Below are 26045 nucleotides of genomic sequence, written 5' to 3' on the forward strand. Positions count from 1 at the left end.
GTTCCAACAAATTATTCTGTCATTCACAACCCAAGACTTAACCGCAGGGGAGGGGGAGTGGCCATCTGCTTTAGAAAACCACTTAAACTTAGGGTTCACCCAATGGAAATGACTCACTCATTTGAGTGCATCGCTGCTCGGAGTTCTACAGAATTAGGATTCAGAGTACTTCTCATTTACCGCCCCCCTGGAGATGGAAAGATATTTCTACAAGAATTTGCAGATATTGTTGCTGGACTAGTTCTGGAGCATCAAAGATGGCTGATCCTTGGGGATTTCAATGCATGGGTTGATTATGAGCTCTCACACTTTGGCCAAGATCTCCTGTGCACAATGAATGCTCTGGGCCTCACACAAGTCATTCCTTCGGCTACTCATATAAGTGGTCATACTCTTGATCTTGTCTTCCAGATTGGATTAGATGTCTCTGACCTAAATATAAACCCAGTCACGTGGTCAGACCACCACTCAATTCACTTCTCAGTTGCAACCCCTCAAAATAGAACTTTACCCATGGAGTTGACAAGGTATCGTCCAAGGAGGGGCATGACTCCCCAGACTCTTGCAGCAAACCTGGATCTTTCTGCGGTAATGGGGGCCTGTGAAGATCCTTGTTCCCTGGTCCATTACTATAACAGGGATGTGACAGCTGCAATGGATATTATTGCCCCTGTGCGTATACGACCCCTCATACCACACCGTCAAGCCCCTTGGTTTGACAATAGTGTTAGTGAACTCAAGAAAAGGGGGCGTAGACTTGAAAGACGATGGAGGAAGACGAACCTGGTAGAGAATATAAGAGAATATCAATCAACAATCACCCGTAAGAAAACAGAGTTCCTTTCTAAATGAGATCAAGGCAGCATACAATAGGCCGGCTCAGCTTTTCCGTACAGTGGAGATGCTTTGCAAACCAGCATGCCTGCAGCATGATGAAACCCTCTCCCAGTCAAGATGCAATGAGTTTGCAAAATTCTTTGCAGATAAAGTATCCTCCATCCGGGCTGGAATCCCCACAGTGCCATCAAAGGAGTGCCAAACTACCAAGCCTGCCAAGGTAAGCCACCTCTCTCCCTGGAACAGCTTTGACATAATGGATGTAAAAGACATTGCTAAAATTATCAGAATGTTGCGACCCACCACCTGTGATCTGGACCCTGCCTCAACCAAGCTTCTGATAGGGTGTATAGACATTATTGGCCCTGTAATTGCAAAAATAGTTCAATGCTCTTTGCAAACAGCCATTTTTCCAGAACAACTAAAGGAAGCAATTGTTAGACCACTTCTTAAAAAATCTAATTTAGACCCCGACTGCATGACCAACTATAGACCAGTATCAAACCTTCCTTTTCTAGGAAAAGTCATTGAGAAAGTGGTGGCAATGCAACTGGAAACCCACCTGTCTACCCATGATATTTATGATCCATTCCAGTCAGGATTCAGGAGAAGACATAGCACTGAAACAGCCCTGGTATGTGTGCTTAATGATCTTCTGATGGCAAGAGACAGAGGTGATTGTTCAATCTTAATCCTTCTGGATCTCTCAGCAGCATTTGATACTGTGGACCATGGGATTCTAATTGAGCGCCTGAAAAATTTCTGTGGTCTGGATGGCACAGTCCTTAAATGGTTCAAATCATTTCTCACTGGCAGGTCACAGAGAGTTTCTTCTGGAGTAAACTCTTCATCACCAGTGCCACTTCCATGCGGTGTCCCACAGGGTTCTATACTATCCCCCATGCTTTTTGCAGTATACATGCTACCATTGGGTGAAATAATCAGACGTCATGGCCTGGTCTACCACTGCTATGCAGATGATACACAACTGTACCTGTCGTTTGCTCCTGGTACAAAGGACCCAATGGCTGCTTAGCTGAGCTTCAGGAGTGGATGAGTGCCAGTTGGCTGCGACTGAACCCTGATAAAACAGAGGTCCTTATGATAGGTCACAGGACAGGGCTACAGCATAGCCAACCAACAGGACTTACGCTTGGGGGTTCAGAATTACAAAACACTAAACAAGTGCGGAATCTTGGTGTTGTCCTGGATAGTGGCTTGACACTTAAACATCAGGTATCAGTAGGGGTGAGCGGGTTCGGTTTTACTCGGTTTTACCCGGATCTTTTTATTGACTATCGCCGAACATGTGTTTTGGATAGCGAATAAAATCGAGCCAAATTTGCGGTAAAGTGGCGATAAGAACCGAGTAAAACCGAGTAAAACCGAACCCGCTCACCCCTAGGTATCAGCCACAATCAAATCCTCATTCTTTCATCTGAGGAACATAGCCAGAATCAAGCACTTAATTCCCTCAGAAGATCTGCCTAAAGTCATACATGCATTTATATCATCACGCCTAGACTACTGCAACGCCCTCTACCTCGGTCTCCCAGCAAAAGAATTACACCGCTTGCAGATGGTACAAAATGCAGCTGCCAGGCTATTAACCAACCAGCCCCGTTCCAGCCACATAACACCCATTCTCTACTCCCTTCACTTGCTGCCTGTCAGATGGCGAATTGATTGGATTAATAACTTACAAAGCCCTTCATGACCATGGCCCAAGGTACCTGAAACAGCTTCTGATTCCTTACTGTCCCACTCGATTACTGCGATCCATTGACGAAGGACTATTAACAGTACCTAGAATCTCACGGAATTCATCTGGGGGTCGAGCTTTCAGTTTTGTGGCTCCAACCTTTTGGAACTCACTTCCCCGCATAGTTCGAGAGGCCTCCACTCTAGAATCCTTCAAAAATAGACTCAAGACTCACCTATTCACCCAAGCATTTCACTAATGTCCCTTGTTTAAGCTTATTTTGTATTTTGTACTGTAAATGTAAAGCACTTTGAGTCCTTTAGGAGAAAAGCGCTATATAAATAAAATTATTATTATTATTATTATTATTATGATCATTGTAGCGGAAACCGTCCTGGTGTGTGCCAGCCCAGAGCAGACCCGGCGCTATTCACTAGCCACCATCCAGGTGCCCCGCCCCCGCAAACCACTGCTAGCCCCGGCCGTGCCTGCCCCAAACCTCCGGCCTTGATGCCCCTAGAGACTTTCCAAATGCCCTAGGCATTTGCTTAGTTTGTCTATACCTAGGGCCAGCTCTGATCATTAGTGATGTCAGTAACCCCTCCCAACAAATGTCAGGTGTTCCTAAGGCCACCCCTCCTACCCGCCCACAAAATGGGGCGAGCTGTCAGTCAACATCGACAGCCGCCCCGTCTTGTAGTTAGCCACGTAGCGACTGAACTTCAGTCGCTGAGCGGGGATCGCGCATGCAAGAGGCTCTGAATCGGGCCCTATGTCCATACCTCCCAACATGACCCTCTCCAGGAGGGGTACAATGCTCTGGTCCTGGACTTCCCTGGTGATTTATGATTGGTGGCTGCTCCAGGGATGGGGCTGCAGCACAGTCCAAAATTCAAATGGGGGCGTCACACCAACTGCCAGTGATGTTTGGCATGGTGTGAAATGACAGTTGGTGTGGTTCCCCTATATGACTTTTGAACTGCGCTGCAGCCCCACCTCTTACCAAGGAAGTCCAGGACAGGAGCATTGTGTCCCTCCTGGAGTGGGCCATGTTGGGAGGTATGCTATGTCCCATAACTGTCCCCCCCACCACAATTATAATTATGTCCCATAACTGCACCTCCTCCTTCCACAATTATAATTTCCCACAATTATCCCCCTCCTGAAACACAATTATGTCCCATTACTGCCTCCTCCAACAATTCTAATTATGTCCCATATCTGCCCCCTCCTCCATCAATTATGTCTGATAATTGCCCCCCTCCTCATACAACTATAACCGTGATGCCCCATACCTCTACCCCTTCGTCCCCCCCTGCATAAAGGATCCATTTAAATTCAGACCTCAGATCTATGGGGGCGGCCATCTCCGCTTGCTGTGCTGACCCTCTCCCAGTGCATTTGCAGTTTCGTCTGATTGGTGGATAGCTCCAGCCATCCACCAATCAGTGCTTAGATACCCCCACAACAGTGATTGGTGGATGGCCAGCGTCATCCACCAAATAGTAATGTAGCATCAAAAACAGTGTCCAGACACTGTGGGCCTGATTCAGAGCCGGACGCTATTTGTGCTCGCTCGTTCAGAAAAAGGGTCCGGCTATTTAAATTGAGCGCTCGCTCTTTGCGGTCTGTTGACGCCTCTATGTCTGAGCGAGTGAACGAAAAATGCGCTCGTTATTTTGTAAAGGCGCCCCCTGGCCGCTCGCATCCTACGTCATCTCCGCTATTCATTTGATTAATCGAGTACATCGAAAGGCGCCTGAACTGCTCGCAGTGCTTGTGGTAGGATTTTCCAATCATGCGAACAGTTCAGGCTAAGAGACAACCAAGTGACGTGGCCGATGACGCTGCTTTGTTAATTATGCACACCCTTAAAACGCCCATTTTGACACACCTGCGTTCGGATCTCCACTCCCCGTTTTCAAGCACCTTCCCCTGTTACCACCCACAAACGCCTCAACCTGTCACTCAAATTAGCAGGCACTCGCTATTTTGCAAGCGCTCAATTTCCGATCGCACTGACTGGTTGGCGCATGGGCATTATGACCAATACGCATGCGCAGATGTGCGAACCTCGCTCGGAGCGAACGAGCGGCCGCTTACGAGCGGCTCTGAATCAGGCCCTGCGCACACTATGCAGGCAGCGCGGCTTGGAGGGGCGTCACGTGACTGACAGCCGCTGCGGCTGCCTGGCTGGTCTGAACTGTTTGTGGCCAGGCAGTACCTTCGTGACTACAAGCTGCAGCCTGCTACTCCCCGCTGGACAAACCCTGGACCACTACCTGCGTTGCTGCTGCAGTGATCAGCAAGGGCCCTGTACATGCCTGCACCCTGCTGATCACTGCAGCAGCAGCAGCCAGCAGCGCATGAAGTAGTTACATTCCGGAGCCCCCTAGATCCTTAGGCCCAGGTACAGTTGTACTCCTGGGCCTCCACTGCCACTGGGCCTGGTCCCCAGCAGCTGTTCTTACCTTTCTCCTGTGGCTGCTATAATAAAAGCAGAAGTGGCTTCTGATTGGAAGCGTTTTGTGCTAATCACATGTCACATAGGCAGTCCCAGGAAGACAAATTCCTTCTCCCTGGGTCTGTCTGTCTGTACTGCCATTAGCAGGTAGAGCGCTTCCAATGGGCCTTTTCTGCTTTTACTATAGCAGCTCTATTTGGCTTCTAAGGGCTGCAGCTGATGCGCCAATGCCAGAGGCACTCTGTGATCCCGTGCCTGGCAAAGGCAGACAGTAGGGATCAGAGTCGCTGACTGTGAGTGGGAGCACACTGAAGACTAGGATAGTGCAGGATGAAAACTAAGAAGATGGAGGGCCCTGCTCATGAGAGCTTACAATCTAAAGACCCTATGCAGAAGAAAGGAAAGGGACAATTACAGCTGCAGTAAAAATGTATGAACATTTCAGCACAGTTAACTTGAATAAAGTGTTTTATTCCATCAATATCTTTTACACGCTGTTTAAATCCATCCATGCAACATTGTGATCTTCAAACAAGAAATTTGAACAGAAGTAGTATAATTTCACAATATTGTGAGAATTAATTTAAGATAAACGGAGAAGGGTCAGAGATAATATTCAGATTAAGGATTGGAGCACCTTCCCCATCTATAACATACTTGTACCAACTGAACCATTTAGGTGAGGAGGGTGACGCCCTTAGCCATCATTTCAAAATTAAATTGTATCTTAATTATAACTTAGTTATAGTAGGAGAGAAATGGACTTTCCCATAGTGACCAATAGTAGATGCTGGAATTAGGATGTCTCTGATATAAAAACACCTATGTCTGGTAAAGATATAGAAAGGCAGCATGATGGTGCAATACTTAGCTTGGTGCGTCACAGTACTGAGGTTCTAGGTTCAATTCCCATCAAAGCCCCATCAGTGTTTAGTTTGTATGTTCTCACTAGGGCCCTCATTCAGAGCCGGACGCTCTGAGCAGAGCGCACGCTCTGAGCAGAGCGCACGCTCTGAATGAGGGCCGCCCTCCATAAAAATGGAGCGTACTCCTGGACGCTCGTATAGCTGTGGGTCACCACCCACAGCCTATACGAGCGTGCAGTTTGATGGCCGCGATGGTCTTGACCATCGCGACCATCGAAACTGCAAGCCGGAGCCTGCGGTTGAGGTTTTCAACCGCAAGCCCCGGAGTGATTTTGGCTCTATCAGAGCCAAAATCACTCCCACTGACATCACTAGTGATGTCAGTGGGCCGGCTTCTGATGGGAGGCGTTCCCGTGGGAACGCCCCCGTCAGGGAGGCATGCCCCCGGCACGCCCACCAAAGGGGGCGTGCTGTCAATCAACATCGACAGCACGCCCCCTTTGATCAGACACAACGAGCGAAGGAAAGTCCTTCGCTCGTCGCGTCTGACGCATGCGCACGACGGAGCTCCCGCCGTCGTGCGCATGCGCAGAGCACAACATCGACCCACTTGCGAGCGGACAGCCACTTGCGAGTGGGTCTGAATCAGGCCCTATGTTTGTGTTGTTTTCCTCTGGGTACTCTTGTTTCCGCCCACATTCCACAAACATTCTGGTGAGTTAAATGGCTTCTGACAAAAAATAAATAAATAACGCTAGTGTATGTGTGTGTGTGTGTGTACATGTGGTAGGTAATATAGATTGTAAACTCCACTGGGACAGGGACCAAACTCAAATCCTTTTATTTAGTTTATTTATTAACAGTTTCTTATATAGCGCAGCAAATTCCATTGCGCTTTCCAATTCCGTTTACGCTTTTTCTTCTATCCCTACATCTTGTCACGCTCCCAATCATCTGTAATATGTTCAAAATATTTCTCAATTAAAAAAATACTAAAACTCATTCACACTCTCCCCATCTCTCGGTTTGACTATTGTAATCTGCTCCATTTCCATTCTGGCGTTCCCATATCCTATGACCAGATTCCACAGTCATAGAAGTAGCTGTTATCCAAATGGATTTTCCATCTTTAATGATCAACATGTAAAATATTTTTATGAGATGATGATTGGGAACCTGATTCCAGAACAAAATTAAATTAGTTATAGGCACCTTAAATCAGGGCAATAACAGGGCTCAGCAGTGCCATATGCTGGCCCCTCCCCTTTACACGTGACATCATAACGTCGCAAATAGGGGGTAGGACCGCCAGCACCTGGAAGTGCAGCAGTGCCCAGAGCGTCTTCAAGAGCCTCTGGGAAGCTGTTCACACAGCAGGGTGCTTGTCTGTAGTACCCAAAGGAACCTCTAGGCGCCACTACCGCAGCGATACTGATTGCAGGGTGCCATTCCAGGCACCGCGCTAGCTAGAAGCAAGGGTCGTGGGTCAGCAACGGTGCTGCCCACAGAGCCCTGTGAGGTATCATCAGTCACAGAGCCCTAGTTATGTCCCTGCCTTAAATGTGCTTACAATATAGGTGCTGCTTTATTCTTCCCACCTCTTTTCAAGTATGCCTTACCTGTCAGTACAGCTGCATCTGCCATCTTTTTACACTGGGGATTGTCACTTTTTACTGTGCTGCAAATCTCTAACTAATTGTGGCTTTACTGATTAACTGTACACTAAATAGCCTGAGTGAGACCTAAATGCTGTGTAAAGGGGCAAATGACCTACACATAGCAACTCCAAACCAATCAGTCACATGATAAAATATTAACTGTGGCATTTTTATTATAGACCTTATGGCAATATATCCTATATTTAAAAGTAAAAGAACATAAATACACAATTTTGTTGTTTATTGTGTTTCTTTAAGAAGACGAAAACATCTAAAACCACCCAAATTGACCTGAAATTAATGGCTGCCTCCATCTATAAGACTTCACTTGTTCCAAGAAAGAAGGAGACAGTGTAAAAATGACTTCTATAGGTGCATACACACACAACGATTTTTTGAATGATTATCGTTAAACGATATCGTTTAACAATAATCGTTTGAAAAAATCGTTCACTTTCTGAGTCAAACGATGAACGATTAATGTTCATGCGCGTTCACGTTTGTAGTTTGTAGTTTGTAGTTCAGTCAGACTTGTCAACTCAACGATTTTCATTAAGTTAATATGCAAAAATCGTTTGTAGTTCATAAAAATCGTTCATTACATTTAAATGAACATAGTAAATGAACAACTTTAGTAAACGATTTTAGTTCATTTTTTCAAGGTAGAAAATCGTTTACTAAAATCGTTCATTAACTAAATCGTTGTGTGTGTATGCACCTTTTGATTGGGCTGAACATGGCTGACATTGTGTGTAACCTTTTGTTATCAGACCACGCTGCAATCTATTGTTCTTTCTTATCATTCGTTTTTGATTCTGAAAAGTTAGTCTAGATAAAGACGTATTTCCAGGAAGTCTGCTTTACTTAGAGAAAGGAACGTTTCCCATGATTAATGCCTACGTCAAATGTCTACATCTGATCTGGGAACATACGTATCAGTTAGTAAATATCACTGGTCTTTTATATAAAGTAAGTTTATAAATCATAAATGTTTAGTGGACATTTCAGAGATGTATAAAAAAGTTGAGCAATGGCATTCCCTATTGTATTGTTAGAAAGGAAGTGTTATACATGCACACATGGAGATATGTATACGAGTGTGCTATAATTATACATGGTGTAAAAATTACCTCTTTAAAGAAACTGAAATATTTTAAAGTCTTTGGGCCTGATTCAGAGCCGCTCGTAAGCGGCCGCTCGTTCGTTCTGACCGATGTTCGCACATCTGCTCATGCGTACGGATTGTAATATGCATGCGCGAACCAGTCAGTGCGTCCGAAAATCGTTTTTTCGCTATATAGCGAATGCCTGCTATTTTGAGTGACAGAAGGAGGCGTATGTGGGTGGTAACAGGGGAAGGTGCTTGAAAACGGGGAGTGGAATTAGATCGCCGGCGTGCTTAAAGGTCAAAATGGGCGTTTTAAGGGAGTGCATAATTAATACAGAAGCGTCATTGACCACGTCACTTGTTTTTTTTTTACCCAGAACTGATCGCAAAATAGCGGTTGAAAAAACCAGCCACAAGAATAGCGAGCAGTTCATACGCTGTTCGATGTGCTCGATTAATCTAATAAATAGCGGACATGACGTAGGATGCGAGCGGCCAGGGGGCGTATTTTTCAAAATTACAACCGCAAGTTTTGCTCGCTCGTTCAGACTTAGAGGCGTGAACAGACCGCAATTAGCGAACGGTTCATTTGAATAGCCACCCCTTGTTTTAGAACGAACGACCGCAAATAGCAAGCGGCTCTGAATCAGGCCCTTTGTTAGGTTAAAAAAGAGGTCTTACATAATTCCAAATATTTTATAATTATTAAATCATTGTGAATTGCACAATATGAAAGTGGACCCGTTACTTATACTCAGTGGAGGCAGCCATTTTGTGGGATGCCATAGAATATAGCCAATTAAATAGTGGAATTACTGAGGCTGCGGAGCCTTTGTGCCTTAAATTAAAGTACACGGGCCCCTTGGTCCAGGAGGCCCACACCGCACACCCTGCACCCATTAGTCTTATACTAACCTGTCCGTAGTGCTGCTCTGCAGCGCTGAGCCAGTGCTGCAGAGTAGCAAAAGTCACTGGGAAAATGGCGACAGTACTGCTGTCCCCGGAGAAAAACGGGACGGGTACAATTTCCGCGGAGACCCGCGCATGCGCAGTAGATTCTGGCACCGCCGGAGAGAGGAGGGGGCCCGTCCTGAGTCTACACACGGGCCCCCTCCTATCTGAAAGCTCCCCTGAGTGTACAGCATGGGTATTCAACATGTTGCCTTGCAGCTGTTGTGGAAATACACATCCCAGCATGCCCTGCTACGATTTTGCTATAAGGGCATGCTAAAACTGTGGCAGTGCATACTGGGATGTGTACTTCCACAACAGCTGGAGGGCCACTTGTTTAATTACCCCTGGTGTAGTACAGTAATACCTCTGCTGTAATAATAGTCTACAAAATGGTGGCCTGTGGCTCACATAGGATACACACTAGACAATAAGACATGCAAATCCTCTTTGGTGGTTCTTGATTTGCACAGATTTACACACATTATTGAAATGAAATAAAGAGATGAAGAGGCCTCATCCTAAAGGGTGTTTCCTGATTTGCATATAGGCACAAAACCTCCACATAAACCAATGTACTTTGCATTAGCATAGGTAGACCCTCCAACTTGACCCGTTCCATTAGGTACAAATTGCTCTGCTCCTGGACTTCCCTTTTAATTTCTGATTGCAGACACCTGTGTTGAAAACACCTTCTCATCAATTACCTAGTTCAACACAGGTGACTGCAATCATACATTAGGTGGGAAGTCCAGGAGCAGAGCATTTTGTATCTGATGGGAGGTGTCATGTTGGAGGGTTGGCATAGAGCAGGTGGAGAGCTGCAGACCCTCCAGCATGACCCGTTCCACCAGGTACAAAATGCTCTGCTCCTGGACTTCCCACCTAATTTATGATTGCTGCCACCTGTGTTGAAATCCCTTTCTCATCAATTACCTAGTTCAACACAGGTGCCTGCAATCATAAATTAGTTTGGAAGTCCAGGAGCAGAGCAGTTTGCTCCTGGTGGAAGGGGTCATATTGGAGGGTAGGGAGATGTTCTTATCTTGTACTTAAAATTGGCACATTTTGCAACATCCAGTTGCACTTTCGATTAAAGATGCACTTTGCCCAATTTATATACTGTAGCTTACTACAAGTGCTACATGTAGTAAAGGTGTCACCAACATGTCCACAATGACATTATTACTTAAGCTACACATGTGGTAGGAGGCTGACATTTGATGTGACAATAATAGTTTTGCGGATTGCCCCACTACAGATTTTCCCACTTAACGCACATCTAAGGTGCACTTCTAGTTTGTGGAGACACCTCTAAAGCCCAGAAGGTAGGTGTGCAACTTACCATGCATTGAGGGTCCATATAGGCAATTCAGCACAAAATACCATAAATCAGGCCCACTGGGTGTAGACCCATAAAACTGACCAAGTAAAGAAATCCTGTCTGTCACAGTGATGGGTGAGGTGACAAAGTTACAAAGCAAACTAATAACAACAATAAACTATACAGTGCACATGATAAAGTGATGAGTGCTATACATTTTCCTTTTCCATCAATCAGATGAGGCCCTGAACTGAGATGAGAAATAATAGCGGATAATTATACCTCTCTCACTAGTGGGAACACCGTACATGCTCTGTCATTTATAAACTGTTGCAATTATAAAAACTGATTTTCCTGGAAGTGCAGCCTAGGAATCTATTTATCTTTTCCAGGAATGAGGTATAATGAAGTATAGCATTGAAGTAAACAGACTGTACTGTATTCAAGCACTATAGCAGGCGAGCGCTTACCTGTCAGATTTACAGACATTTTTCCCAGTGGGATCCAGCTCCTGAGAACTCAGTTCTTGCAGCCAAGCCCAGTATAAGAGCATCAGCTTCAGGTTCCTGGTGTAACTGAGCATTGCCACAGTCTTATTACACTGAGTCAATGGGAGATCCTACAGTAGCTTGGAAAAGACCAACCAGTGGCTGTTCTGAAGTCCTTCCATGATATTCTTAAGCTGAGAGGTCTCTTCCCTGCAATATCCCAGTGTGAATTGCCCTCTTGTCGGGATCAAGTTCCTTCTTGATTTTTTTTCCTGAGGATGTAAAGGAGGGGGTGCAGAATTCCTGCCATTGAATCCGACCAGTGGGAGGGGGAATAGTGACACACCGGATCTGAAGTGCAATAAAAGTGTAAATGACAAAATATTGCAACATAAATAGATACTGTACATAGGTTGCTTAAATGTACTTGTATGTACATTATCATCCAGCTGTATCCTCTACTGGAACTGCAAATCTAAAGAAGACTGAAAATGTTCCCCTCTCATAGGGTCACTTTTATAGGTATGTGCGGAAAGGATTAAATTGTAGGGGTCTCCAAACACATGTCACATGGGGCTGGGAAAAGAATGTGGGCTGGCAAAACTCTGCAAACAATGTAATCTGTATTATTTTGACTGACACGTTAGTTTACCCTTTTTAATTAGTCTCCCATATTATATCTCATCAAAATCTAATAACATCTGTCAGGACACATTACTTTGCAATATCAAAAAATGTATTATATTATAAAATACTAATATATCTATTAGAGAAGAGAGGGGCAAACATTCACTTATTGGGGAATATCAAATTAATAAAAATCATACCAACACTGTACATAATAATAACTTAACTTGCAACTTAGGGCCTGATACAGCAAGGATCGCACAGGAGAGAACGTAGACACTCTGCCGATGGTTTAGCTCTGCTCATGCATTGCAGTGCATGAACTAGCAGTTGCGATGGGAACTGCGTTTGCAGTGGCTACGCAGACCCACAGAACAGTGATTGACAGGAAGTGCCATTTGTGGGTGGTGACGGGAGGGTGATCGGGCAAACGCAGGCGTGCCTGTGCATTGGGACGCCATTGCACTTCAAGTTGTTTCTAACCTATTTACTTGTGTTGTGGAGATTTCAGTTAATATATCAAATACATTTGAAAAAAATAGTAGAGCTCTCACTGGGCCTGATTCAGTAAGGATCGCTATTGCGTTCGCAGCTGCAAATTCACACGGAAAGCATCTGCGAAAATATGCTAATGTTTGCCAAAGCACCGCCGACATAAAGACGGCCTGCTTTCTCATATCCGGCCACTGTCGCTCTTCTGTATAAGCTTCGGTACCATTAACGCACATCGACCACTCACGCAGAATTTGCACCAGGTCTGTCCTGCCGCAGACACTGCAAGTCTCTGCGCACACGGCTGGCTCTAAAGCTGCGCATACCAGTTGCTAATTTATGCATGCCCAAGCAACGGCGTTCAAACGGATAGGCAAGCCTGTTTTTCCTACCACTCCCCCGTCACCCCCCCCCAAACGCTCACAGTCTGTCACTCACTCTGTGATGGATTCCTCTGTGCATATACAATAGCTGTGCGATTGCAGCGCACACGGCATGTATGCATGCACAATGGCTAACAATCGCTCGATCTACGTACGTCGTTGCCTTTGCGAATGCTCCTGAATCAGGCCCACAGTCCTTTTTTTTTTTTGAGACATTTTTAACACATTGTGTAGTTGTTTTGGGCCCACACACATGAATGTCCAGCTCATGTGGACAATAAATATACAGTTTATGTGGACACTTGGGGGTTTATTTACTAAGTGTCAGGTTGTAAAACCCGACACTTTTGTTTGTATTCATGCCCGATATCTAAAAGGGCATTGCTTTTACTATGGCCCTTAATGATTAATATATAGTAGTTACTATGTGTTGGTGATATGTTTTATTGTATTAATGTGGTTGTATTCAGACTACATTAAGAAATTAAATGTGTTTTCGCTGGTTTGTCCTTGTCCAACAGTTATAATTGGATGCTGGTAAAGTTATGAACTTGAGTGTTATGGAGAGATTAGGATACAATGGAACATTTCACTCCTGGATACAGGATTGGTTTTGACAAGGTCAGTAATACATTTAGGTCCTGGAATTCGAGACCACAGCGATGTCTATTAATCTTCTTACAGACTCACGGTAAAGGAGGTTGTTTATTACCTGTCATACATATTTTAGAGTGTAGAACTTTCTGATAAAAAACATAGTTGCTCTCTATTGAATTTATAGGGGTCAATCAATGAGAAGCGACTTGGGTCCTGCGAGACAATTTCACGGCAAGTTTGCGCAGCAAAGTACATGCGCAATTCAATTCCAAAATCGCATTGAATATTCCACGCAAATTCATGGTTTTGTTTTGTGCACACCCCCCTGAGCAGGTGAAAAGGTACTGTGATAGGATCACTGGTAAAGTGGTCTGTGGCAGGTACATTTGTCCCAGATTCCTGTCTTTTGTGTTTTAAACCCCCAGGAGAAAGTCTGCAGTGTAGCAGGCTTGAGTTTCGGCTTTTTGAAAAGCCGGTATGGGACCTGGGGGTTGTGGGTGAGAGGAGAGGGAGGGCTCCACCCACGGCCACTCCAGGTTTTGGTTCTCGCAGCCTGGTAACAGGCTTGTTAGTTTTCCACCTGAGAGTGGCCAATATAAGCCTAGTGTGTTTAGGGCTGAGTGTCTCACCTGGGAGAGCAGGCAGGGAGTTTGCTCAGAGACACTTGAAAAACCTATTTGTGAGTACTGTGCTGTGCTTTGTTGCTGGCGAGGGCATTAGGCCCTGCCAGGTTCTGGTAGTGAGGGAACTACCTGGGAAGTTAGTGCCCCGACAGGGCTAGGATTTATATTTATGTTTTCTTTATATTTCTGTCATTGTACAATAAAGACTGGCGCCTACCAGCTTGTACTTGCATCCAGACTGGTGTGCTGCTTCCCTGCTGCTGTGTGTGTGTAAGGAAGGAGTCCTCTACCCAGGAGAGGGACCCCCTAACCTAACTGTGTCACAATATGGTGGAGAATGCGGGCAACCACACACACTGAAGTTGCAGCGAGAGGAAAACTTTCCGTTTAAAAATTAAAGGGACAGACACCCAATTTGTGAGTGTGGAAATAACACTGTGTCCTTGGAGTCCCATAGAGGAGGCGTCAGCCAATGCTCAGAGAGGCAAGATTCAGGTTCCAACCTACACCCCAGGACAAAATGGAGGACATTATTAAGGCCTTGCTTCAAGCTACAGCAGCTCAGCAGGAGACAAACAAACTTCAGCAGGAGACTAACAGACTTCAACAGGTCGCCATTGAGGAAACCCGCCAGGCCTTAGCGGAAAACAGCCAGGCCATAAGAGAGGTGGTACAGCACCTGGTCGCCCGGCCCAGAGATGTTAATACTGGTACTCCCACCACCACTCACTCCGTACGAGCCAGGCACTTCCTCCAAAAGATGACTTCGGGCGATGATGTGGAGGCCTATCTCGCCGCATTTCAAAGAACGGCCGAGAGGGAGAGTTGGCCCAAGGAGCAGTGGGCAAGTCTGGTGGCACCTTTTTTGTCTGGGGAGCCACAAAAAGCATATTTCGACTTATTCCTGCCTGATGCCAAGGACTATAAAAAACTAAAACAGGAGATCCTAACTCGCTTGGGAGTCACCACCTTTGTTCGTGCCCAACGGGTCCACCGCTGGGAGTTCCATAAGGACAAGCCTCCACGTTCCCAGATGCATGACCTTGTCCATCTGTCCTCAAAATGGCTACAGCCCGAGAGGCTGATGGGACCACAGATCGTGGAAAGGGTCGTGATGGACCGGTACCTGCGATCATTACCTGTGACTCTGCGCAAGTGGGTGAGCCATGCAGACCCTAAGTCCGCGGACCAGTTGGTTGAGCTGGTGGAGAGGTACGTGGCGGCTGAGGAGCTGATGAGTATGCCCCACCGAGCCCCGATGGCGCACCGGCGAACTCCCACAGACACTGGTAAGATTGTTCCAGGGGAGAAGGGTGCTGGGCGGTGGGATGTACCTAAGACTGAGGGTGTAGAACCTGGAGACAGGCCTGCCAGGCCAGGAAGGTTCTTGCCCCATAAACGACTAGACATTAATATGATTCAGTGTTTCCGGTGTTGTGACTACAGCCATATTTCCGCTAATTGTTCACTTACAACTGAACCTATGCAATGTGATACTGCTCATGTCTACCGCAGGGGGTCTTTCTTTGCACAGACAGCCTGTACGGCTGACCGGCAGGCTGAGACTGATAAGCACATGTGTGTACTCACTGTAGATGGCAACCGAGTAGAGGCACTGTTAGACTCTGGTAGCTTGGTGACACTTATGAAAGCTGAGCTGGCTTGAGGCGTACAGGGAAAACTGTTGGTGTGACCTGCATACATGGGGATACTCGATATTATGTTACTGCCGAGGTGAACATCGAGACACCATGTGGTTCTGTTATAGTTGTGGGAAAGACGTTTTGTTCCAGAGGTGAACAACCCCGATCCATTTGAGAAGGTTGTTGATGTAGTGGAGGAGGGAGTTTCTTCTGAGTCAGAGTTATTCCCTTTTTCTACTATGATTGGCGAACTAGAGAATGCGGAGCGTGACGGTGGCCCGCCAACTGATGTGCCTCCCATTGAGGTGGGAAGTGTTGTTGGGCCAGGTGATCATCTGCCTGATTTAGAGGTCAGAAGAGAGGTCTTTGCCGTGGAGCAGTTGAATGACCCTACTTTGGTAAAAGCCAGGGAGAATGTAAAAGTAGTTGATGGTAAACCCGTAGACCCTGATAGTCCTTTGTCCTATCCCCACATGGCAATGTGGCAGGATTTGTTATATCAGGTGACTAAGAAGGGGGAAGATGTTGTGGAACAACTAATACTTCCCAAAGCCTACAGAAGAACAGTGTTGGATCTGGCCCATGGTCATATAACGGCAGGCCATCTAGGGGTAGAGAAAACCACTGAGCGAATAATGCAGAGGTTTTTCTGGCCCGGGCTTCATAAAGAGGTATCTGACTTTTGCGCATCCTGCCCTGAGAGTCAGTATCATGCTCCCAGGCCACATTTTAAGGGTCCACTAGTTCCATTGCCTATCATAGAGGTGCCGTTTGAAAGAATAGCGATGGATTTGGTTGGACCCTTAATGAAGTCTGCCAGGGGACACCAGTATATTCTGGTCATAATGGATTACGCTACCAGGTACCCGGAAGCGATCCCGTTGCGCAATACGTCAACCAAGACCATTGCCAGAGAGCTAGTTCATGTCTTTAGCAGGCTGGGTATACCTAAGGAGATACTAACTGACCAGGGTACACCGTTTATGTCCAAAGTCATGAAAGAGTTATGCCGCCTGTTCAAAATCGAACAGTTAAGAACTTCGGTTTATCACCCCCAAACCGATGGGCTGGTCGAGAGGTTTAACAAGACGTTAAAACACATGCTTAGGAAAGTGGTTGACAAGGATGGTAGGGATTGGGACTACTTATTGCCGTATTTATTGTTGGCCATAAGAGAAGTTCCCCAGTCCTCCACCGGGTTTTCACCCTTCGACTTGTTGTATGGGAGACACCCAAGGGGGTTACTAGACATTGCCAAAGAGACATGGGAGGGGCAGTCTAGTCCTTACAAAACGGTGATTGAGTATGTTTCTCAAATGCAGGAGAGAATTGCTGCGGTAGTGCCGATAGTGAGAGAGCACCTGGAACAGGCTCAACAGGCACAGCAGAGGGTATACAACCGCAATGCTCGGTTACGCAGCTTTGCTCCTGGGGACAGAGTGTTAGTATTGGTTCCCACTGTGGAAAATAAACTTTTGGCTAAATGGCAAGGGCCCTTTGAAATTTTAGAAAGAGTGGGGCAGGTCAATTACAAAGTTTACCAGCCGGGGAAAAGAAAGCCGGAACAGATATACCATATAAATCTGTTAAAGCCCTGGAAAGATAGAACGGTACTGTCGGCCGTCCGAGACCCTCCAGTAAGTCCAGGGCCCTTAGTTCCCGAAGTGACAGTGGCAAAAACCCTGTCGGCAATTCAACAACAAGAGGTCAAGGAGTTTCTGATTAGAAATAGGGTGCTGTTCTCTGACGTACCTGGGAAAACCTCGGTCATTAAACATGACATCATCACTGACCCAGGGGTTAAAGTTAATCTAAAGCCCTATAGGTTACCAGAAGCACAAAGAGAATCGGTGTCGAAAGAAATTAAAAATATGCTAGAGTTAGGGGTTATTGAAAAATCACATAGTGAATGGTCAAGTCCCATTGTGTTGATTCCAAAGCCCGACGGGAGTGTGCGTTTCTGCAATGACTTCCGAAAGTTGAACAGTGTTTCAAAATTCGATGCCTACCCGATGCCAAGAGTGGATGAACTGATTGAGAGACTAGGGACGGCAAGGTATTTAACCACTCTTGACCTAACCAAAGGGTATTGGCAAGTACCGTTAACCGAGAGCGCCAAACAAAAGACAGCTTTTTCAGCGCCAGAGGGCTTGTTTCAGTACAAGATGTTGCCCTTCAGGCTACATGGGGCACCTGCTACCTTCCAAAGAATGATGGACAGGATTCTAAGGCCCCATAGACGGTATGCGGCTGCTTATCTGGATGACGTGGTCGTTCATAGTCCTGATTGGCAGTCTCACTTACCCAGGGTACAAGCAGTGTTGGACTCCATCTATAAGGCAGGTTTGACAGCCAACCCAAAAAAGTGTTGTCTAGGCATGGAGGAAGTAAAATATCTGGGATACACCATTGGCAGAGGCCTGATAAAGCCTCAGCTCAATAAAGTTGATGCCATACAAAACTGGCCACGGCCTCTGAATAAGAAGCAGGTGAGAGCCTTCTTGGGAATTACGGGGTACTACAGGAGGTTTATACCCAACTTTGCCACCATGGCAGTCCCACTGACTGACCTGACCAAAGGCAAACAAAAAGTCATGGTAGAATGGAGTCCTGAGGCAGAGAAAGCTTTTCAGGAGTTGAAAGTAGCGTTGTGTTCCCAACCAGTCCTGATGACTCCTAATTTTGAAAGGGAATTCATAGTACAAACCGATGCATCAGAAGTAGGTATAGGAGCGGTCCTGCCCCAGAACAAGGAGGGTGAGGAACACCCTATTTTCTATCTTAGCAGAAAGTTAAATGTACATGAGAGAAACTATGCCACAGTGGAGAAGGAGGCGTTGGCCATAAAGTGGGCGTTAGAGGCTCTCAGGTACTACTTGGTCGGAAGAAAGTTCAAATTGATCACTGACCATGCCCCTCTGAAGTGGATGTCTGAAAATAAGGACAGTAATGCGAGAATTACAAGATGGTTCTTGGCGTTACAAACTTTTAAATTTTCAGTGGAACACAGGCCAGGAAGCCAGCTGGCCAATGCTGACGCGTTGTCACGCGTTCATTGTTTGGGGGCTTCAGTTGTTCCGCCCCACAGGTCGAAACAAAGGGGGGGGATATGTGATAGGATCACTGGTAAAGTGGTCTGTGGCAGGTACATTTGTCCCAGATTCCTGTCTTTTGTGTTTTAAACCCCCAGGAGAAAGTCTGCAGTGTAGCAGGCTTGAGTTTCGGCTTTTTGAAAAGCCGGTATGGGACCTGGGGGTTGTGGGTGAGAGGAGAGGGAGGGCTCCACCCACGGCCACTCCAGGTTTTGGTTCTCGCAGCCTGGTAACAGGCTTGTTAGTTTTCCACCTGAGAGTGGCCAATATAAGCCTAGTGTGTTTAGGGCTGAGTGTCTCACCTGGGAGAGCAGGCAGAGAGTTTGCTCAGAGACACTTGAAAAACCTATTTGTGAGTACTGTGCTGTGCTTTGTTGCTGGCGAGGGCATTAGGCCCTGCCAGGTTCTGGTAGTGAGGGAACTACCTGTGAAGTTAGTGCCCCGACAGGGCTAGGATTTATATTTATGTTTTCTTTATATTTCTGTCATTGTACAATAAAGACTGGCGCCGACCAGCTTGTACTTGCATCCAGACTGGTGTGCTGCTTCCCTGCTGCTGTGTGTGTGTAAGGAAGGAGTCCTCTACCCAGGAGAGGGACCCCCTAACCTAACTGTGTCACAATATGGTGGAGAATGCGGGCAACCACACACACTGAAGTTGCAGCGAGAGGAAAACTTTCCGTTTAAAAATTAAAGGGACAGACACCCAATTTGTGAATGTGGAAATAACACTGTGTCCTTGGAGTCACATAGAGGAGGCATCAGCCAATGCTCAGAGAGGCAAGATTCAGGTTCCAACCTACACCCCAGGACAAAATGGAGGACATTATTAAGGCCTTGCTTCAAGCTACAGCAGCTCAGCAGGAGACAAACAAACTTCAGCAGGAGACTAACAGACTTCAACAGGTCGCCAATGAGGAAACCCGCCAGGCCTTAGCGGAAAACAGCCAGGCCATAAGAGAGGTGGTACAGCACCTGGTCGCCCGGCCCAGAGATGTTAATACTGGTACTCCCACCACCACTCACTCCGTACGAGCCAGGCACTTCCTCCAAAAGATGACTTCGGGCGATGATGTGGAGGCCTATCTCGCCGCATTTCAAAGAACGGCCGAGAGGGAGAGTTGGCCCAAGGAGCAGTGGGCAAGTCTGGTGGCACCTTTTTTGTCTGGGGAGCCACAAAAAGCATATTTCGACTTATTCCTGCCTGATGCCAAGGACTATAAAAAACTAAAACAGGAGATCCTAACTCGCTTGGGAGTCACCACCTTTGTTCGTGCCCAACGGGTCCACCGCTGGGAGTTCCATAAGGACAAGCCTCCACGTTCACAGATGCATGACCTTGTCCATCTGTCCTCAAAATGGCTACAGCCCGAGACGCTGATGGGACCACAGATCGTGGAAAGGGTCGTGATGGACCGGTACCTGCGATCATTACCTGTGACTCTGCGCAAGTGGGTGAGCCATGCAGACCCTAAGTCCGCGGACCAGTTGGTCGAGCTGGTGGAGAGGTACGTGGCGGCTGAGGAGCTGATGAGTATGCCCCACCGAGCCCCGATGGCGCACCGGCGAACTCCCACAGACACTGGTAAGATTGCTCCAGGGGAGAAGGGTGCTGGGCGGTGGGATGTACCTAAGACTGAGGGTGTAGAACCTGGAGACAGGCCTGCCAGGCCAGGAAGGTTCTTGCCCCATAAACGACTAGACATTAATATGATTCAGTGTTTCCGGTGTTGTGACTACAGCCATATTTCCGCTAATTGTTCACTTACAACTGAACCTATGCAATGTGATACTGCTCATGTCTACCGCAGGGGGTCTTTCTTTGCACAGACAGCCTGTACGGCTGACCGGCAGGCTGAGACTGATAAGCACATGTGTGTACTCACTGTAGATGGCAACCGAGTAGAGGCACTGTTAGACTCTGGTAGCTTGGTGACACTTATGAAAGCTGAGCTGGCTTGAGGCGTACAGGGAAAACTGTTGGTGTGACCTGCATACATGGGGATACTCGATATTATGTTACTGCCGAGGTGAACATCGAGACACCATGTGGTTCTGTTATAGTTGTGGGAAAGACGTTTTGTTCCAGAGGTGAACAACCCCGATCCATTTGAGAAGGTTGTTGATGTAGTGGAGGAGGGAGTTTCTTCTGAGTCAGAGTTATTCCCTTTTTCTACTATGATTGGCGAACTAGAGAATGCGGAGCGTGACGGTGGCCCGCCAACTGATGTGCCTCCCATTGAGGTGGGAAGTGTTGTTGGGCCAGGTGATCATCTGCCTGATTTAGAGGTCAGAAGAGAGGTCTTTGCCGTGGAGCAGTTGAATGACCCTACTTTGGTAAAAGCCAGGGAGAATGTAAAAGTAGTTGATGGTAAACCCGTAGACCCTGATAGTCCTTTGTCCTATCCCCACATGGCAATGTGGCAGGATTTGTTATATCAGGTGACTAAGAAGGGGGAAGATGTTGTGGAACAACTAATACTTCCCAAAGCCTACAGAAGAACAGTGTTGGATCTGGCCCATGGTCATATAACGGCAGGCCATCTAGGGGTAGAGAAAACCACTGAGCGAATAATGCAGAGGTTTTTCTGGCCCGGGCTTCATAAAGAGGTATCTGACTTTTGCGCATCCTGCCCTGAGAGTCAGTATCATGCTCCCAGGCCACATTTTAAGGGTCCACTAGTTCCATTGCCTATCATAGAGGTGCCGTTTGAAAGAATAGCGATGGATTTGGTTGGACCCTTAATGAAGTCTGCCAGGGGACACCAGTATATTCTGGTCATAATGGATTACGCTACCAGGTACCCGGAAGCGATCCCGTTGCGCAATACGTCAACCAAGACCATTGCCAGAGAGCTAGTTCATGTCTTTAGCAGGCTGGGTATACCTAAGGAGATACTAACTGACCAGGGTACACCGTTTATGTCCAAAGTCATGAAAGAGTTATGCCGCCTGTTCAAAATCGAACAGTTAAGAACTTCGGTTTATCACCCCCAAACCGATGGGCTGGTCGAGAGGTTTAACAAGACGTTAAAACACATGCTTAGGAAAGTGGTTGACAAGGATGGTAGGGATTGGGACTACTTATTGCCGTATTTATTGTTGGCCATAAGAGAAGTTCCCCAGTCCTCCACCGGGTTTTCACCCTTCGACTTGTTGTATGGGAGACACCCAAGGGGGTTACTAGACATTGCCAAAGAGACATGGGAGGGGCAGTCTAGTCCTTACAAAACGGTGATTGAGTATGTTTCTCAAATGCAGGAGAGAATTGCTGCGGTAGTGCCGATAGTGAGAGAGCACCTGGAACAGGCTCAACAGGCACAGCAGAGGGTATACAACCGCAATGCTCGGTTACGCAGCTTTGCTCCTGGGGACAGAGTGTTAGTATTGGTTCCCACTGTGGAAAATAAACTTTTGGCTAAATGGCAAGGGCCCTTTGAAATTTTAGAAAGAGTGGGGCAGGTCAATTACAAAGTTTACCAGCCGGGGAAAAGAAAGCCGGAACAGATATACCATATAAATCTGTTAAAGCCCTGGAAAGATAGAACGGTACTGTCGGCCGTCCGAGACCCTCCAGTAAGTCCAGGGCCCTTAGTTCCCGAAGTGACAGTGGCAAAAACCCTGTCGGCAATTCAACAACAAGAGGTCAAGGAGTTTCTGATTAGAAATAGGGTGCTGTTCTCTGACGTACCTGGGAAAACCTCGGTCATTAAACATGACATCATCACTGACCCAGGGGTTAAAGTTAATCTAAAGCCCTATAGGTTACCAGAAGCACAAAGAGAATCGGTGTCGAAAGAAATTAAAAATATGCTAGAGTTAGGGGTTATTGAAAAATCACATAGTGAATGGTCAAGTCCCATTGTGTTGATTCCAAAGCCCGACGGGAGTGTGCGTTTCTGCAATGACTTCCGAAAGTTGAACAGTGTTTCAAAATTCGATGCCTACCCGATGCCAAGAGTGGATGAACTGATTGAGAGACTAGGGACGGCAAGGTATTTAACCACTCTTGACCTAACCAAAGGGTATTGGCAAGTACCGTTAACCGAGAGCGCCAAACAAAAGACAGCTTTTTCAGCGCCAGAGGGCTTGTTTCAGTACAAGATGTTGCCCTTCAGGCTACATGGGGCACCTGCTACCTTCCAAAGAATGATGGACAGGATTCTAAGGCCCCATAGACGGTATGCGGCTGCTTATCTGGATGACGTGGTCGTTCATAGTCCTGATTGGCAGTCTCACTTACCCAGGGTACAAGCAGTGTTGGACTCCATCTATAAGGCAGGTTTGACAGCCAACCCAAAAAAGTGTTGTCTAGGCATGGAGGAAGTAAAATATCTGGGATACACCATTGGCAGAGGCCTGATAAAGCCTCAGCTCAATAAAGTTGATGCCATACAAAACTGGCCACGGCCTCTGAATAAGAAGCAGGTGAGAGCCTTCTTGGGAATTACGGGGTACTACAGGAGGTTTATACCCAACTTTGCCACCATGGCAGTCCCACTGACTGACCTGACCAAAGGCAAACAAAAAGTCATGGTAGAATGGAGTCCTGAGGCAGAGAAAGCTTTTCAGGAGTTGAAAGTAGCGTTGTGTTCCCAACCAGTCCTGATGACTCCTAATTTTGAAAGGGAATTCATAGTACAAACCGATGCATCAGAAGTAGGTATAGGAGCGGTCCTGCCCCAGAACAAGGAGGGTGAGGAACACCCTATTTTCTATCTTAGCAGAAAGTTAAATGTACATGAGAGAAACTATGCCACAGTGGAGAAGGAGGCGTTGGCCATAAAGTGGGCGTTAGAGGCTCTCAGGTACTACTTGGTCGGAAGAAAGTTCAAATTGATCACTGACCATGCCCCTCTGAAGTGGATGTCTGAAAATAAGGACAGTAATGCGAGAATTACAAGATGGTTCTTGGCGTTACAAACTTTTAAATTTTCAGTGGAACACAGGCCAGGAAGCCAGCTGGCCAATGCTGACGCGTTGTCACGCGTTCATTGTTTGGGGGCTTCAGTTGTTCCGCCCCACAGGTCGAAACAAAGGGGGGGGATATGTGATAGGATCACTGGTAAAGTGGTCTGTGGCAGGTACATTTGTCCCAGATTCCTGTCTTTTGTGTTTTAAACCCCCAGGAGAAAGTCTGCAGTGTAGCAGGCTTGAGTTTCGGCTTTTTGAAAAGCCGGTATGGGACCTGGGGGTTGTGGGTGAGAGGAGAGGGAGGGCTCCACCCACGGCCACTCCAGGTTTTGGTTCTCGCAGCCTGGTAACAGGCTTGTTAGTTTTCCACCTGAGAGTGGCCAATATAAGCCTAGTGTGTTTAGGGCTGAGTGTCTCACCTGGGAGAGCAGGCAGGGAGTTTGCTCAGAGACACTTGAAAAACCTATTTGTGAGTACTGTGCTGTGCTTTGTTGCTGGCGAGGGCATTAGGCCCTGCCAGGTTCTGGTAGTGAGGGAACTACCTGTGAAGTTAGTGCCCCGACAGGGCTAGGATTTATATTTATGTTTTCTTTATATTTCTGTCATTGTACAATAAAGACTGGGGCCGACCAGCTTGTACTTGCATCCAGACTGGTGTGCTGCTTCCCTGCTGCTGTGTGTGTGTGTGTGTAAGGAAGGAGTCCTCTACCCAGGAGAGGGACCCCCTAACCTAACTGTGTCACAGTACGTAAAATCTTTTTTTAAGGTAAAAATGTGGGGACACAGCGCAGAACCTCTGGCACACCCTCCCAATGCTTAATCATGCTATCTTATACCTCTTTTCCACCAAAAAACCCAGGTCCGACTTGGGTTTTCAGACATAGGACCTCATTCAGACCCGGTCGCAAGCACTGGGCGCTCGCAACCGGGTCGATGTTAAGGTCCTGCGCACGCGCAGCGGCCGCACTGCGCGTGCACAATCCCTGGAGCGAGAGAGAAACTCTCTCACTCCGGGGCTCACTACAAAAGGGGCGGCTGTTGATGTTGATCGACAGCTTGCCCCGTTTTGTAGGCGGGGCGGGGGTGGTGGCTACACAAACGGAAGCGTTCCTGATGGAACGCTTGCCGTTTTGTGGGCGGCCGCACTGACATCAGCAGTGATGTCAATGGGGAGTTTCCTGCTCGATCAGAGCAGGAAACTCCCTGGGGCTTGCGGTTGCCGAGACCCAACCTTAGGGTCTCGTTGCAAGCCCCGATGGTCGCAATGGTCTTGACCATCGCGACCATCAACTTGGTTGGTCGCTAAGCTGTGGGTTGTAACCCACAGCTTAGCTAGCGACCAGGAGGCCGCACAAGAAAAAAAAAAAGCGCCCGCCCTCATTCAGAGAGAGCGATCGCTTCTTGCGACCGCCTCTGAATGAGGGCCATAGTTCCAACCCAGGTCAGACACCATTTACACAGCACCACCGATCTGGGTTATTCTCAGGTCAGACATGTTCACACTGAACCTGGGTCAGCCCTGCTAATCTTGTGAGGACATAAAAAGTGGGAGGTGACTGATCTACAACCACCAATCAGCTCATTTTAAGCATGACCCAGGTCGGATATCCCAGATTGCGCCGTTTACACTGCACCATTACCCAGGTCCATTCTGGGTCAGACCCTGGTAGCTACCTGGGTTGGATTGCCGGGTCACTTGAACCGAGTTATTTTTCAGGGACCCTTTTACACTGAGCTGCGACCTGGGTAGACCCAGCAAAAACCCAGGTTTTTGCTCTGGTGGAAAAGGGGTATTAGTTGCCACTTTTTCATGCAGGTCACTTATTGTAGAAAAGTCATGCGACCTCGCTTTGAGTCTCGCAAATCGCCATTTAGAATTCAAACTCACATTCTGTAACTGTGCGCATTGCCACAATGTATGCAAGTTTTGTGATGCAAGTTTAGTTTTGCAAACTAGCATCTAGTTGAATTGACCCCATAAAGTAATTAGGACTGTACTGTCCAGAAGCTTAATTATGTGTACTGCAAGTTATAAAAAAGGGGATTGTGCTTTTCTACAGAAGGACCCTGACCACTTGCACATCAGTGGAAATCCACTGAAAAACCAACATTTGTGAATTACCTAATGAGGATGGAGGACCTCACTCATTCTTGTATGTTGTCATAAGGCAAATTAATCATTTTGTTACATAAGGCAAAGACTAAAGCCGGGTACACACTAGACGATATGTTGTCCGATTTGGCGGATCGGACGACATATCGTCCACATCCGCCAG

The 26045-nt window shown here is 46.9% G+C and overlaps 1 protein-coding gene across 1 annotated transcript in view; it reads right to left on the reverse strand.

Moving 5' to 3' along the window:
- Window positions 1–26045, reverse strand: part of SCARF1 (scavenger receptor class F member 1) — a 151962-nt gene that overhangs the window by 104890 nt on the left and 21027 nt on the right. The window contains exon 2 of the mRNA XM_088453847.1: window positions 11381–11749. Coding sequence (XP_088309973.1) covers window positions 11381–11493 — 113 coding nt within the window. The 5' untranslated portion in view covers window positions 11494–11749. The remainder of the gene's footprint in view (window positions 1–11380; window positions 11750–26045) is intronic.

This window comes from Taudactylus pleione, unplaced genomic scaffold, assembly GCF_031769625.1.
Source record: "Taudactylus pleione unplaced genomic scaffold, aTauple2 ptg000040l, whole genome shotgun sequence".
NCBI lineage: Eukaryota > Metazoa > Chordata > Amphibia > Anura > Myobatrachidae > Taudactylus > Taudactylus pleione.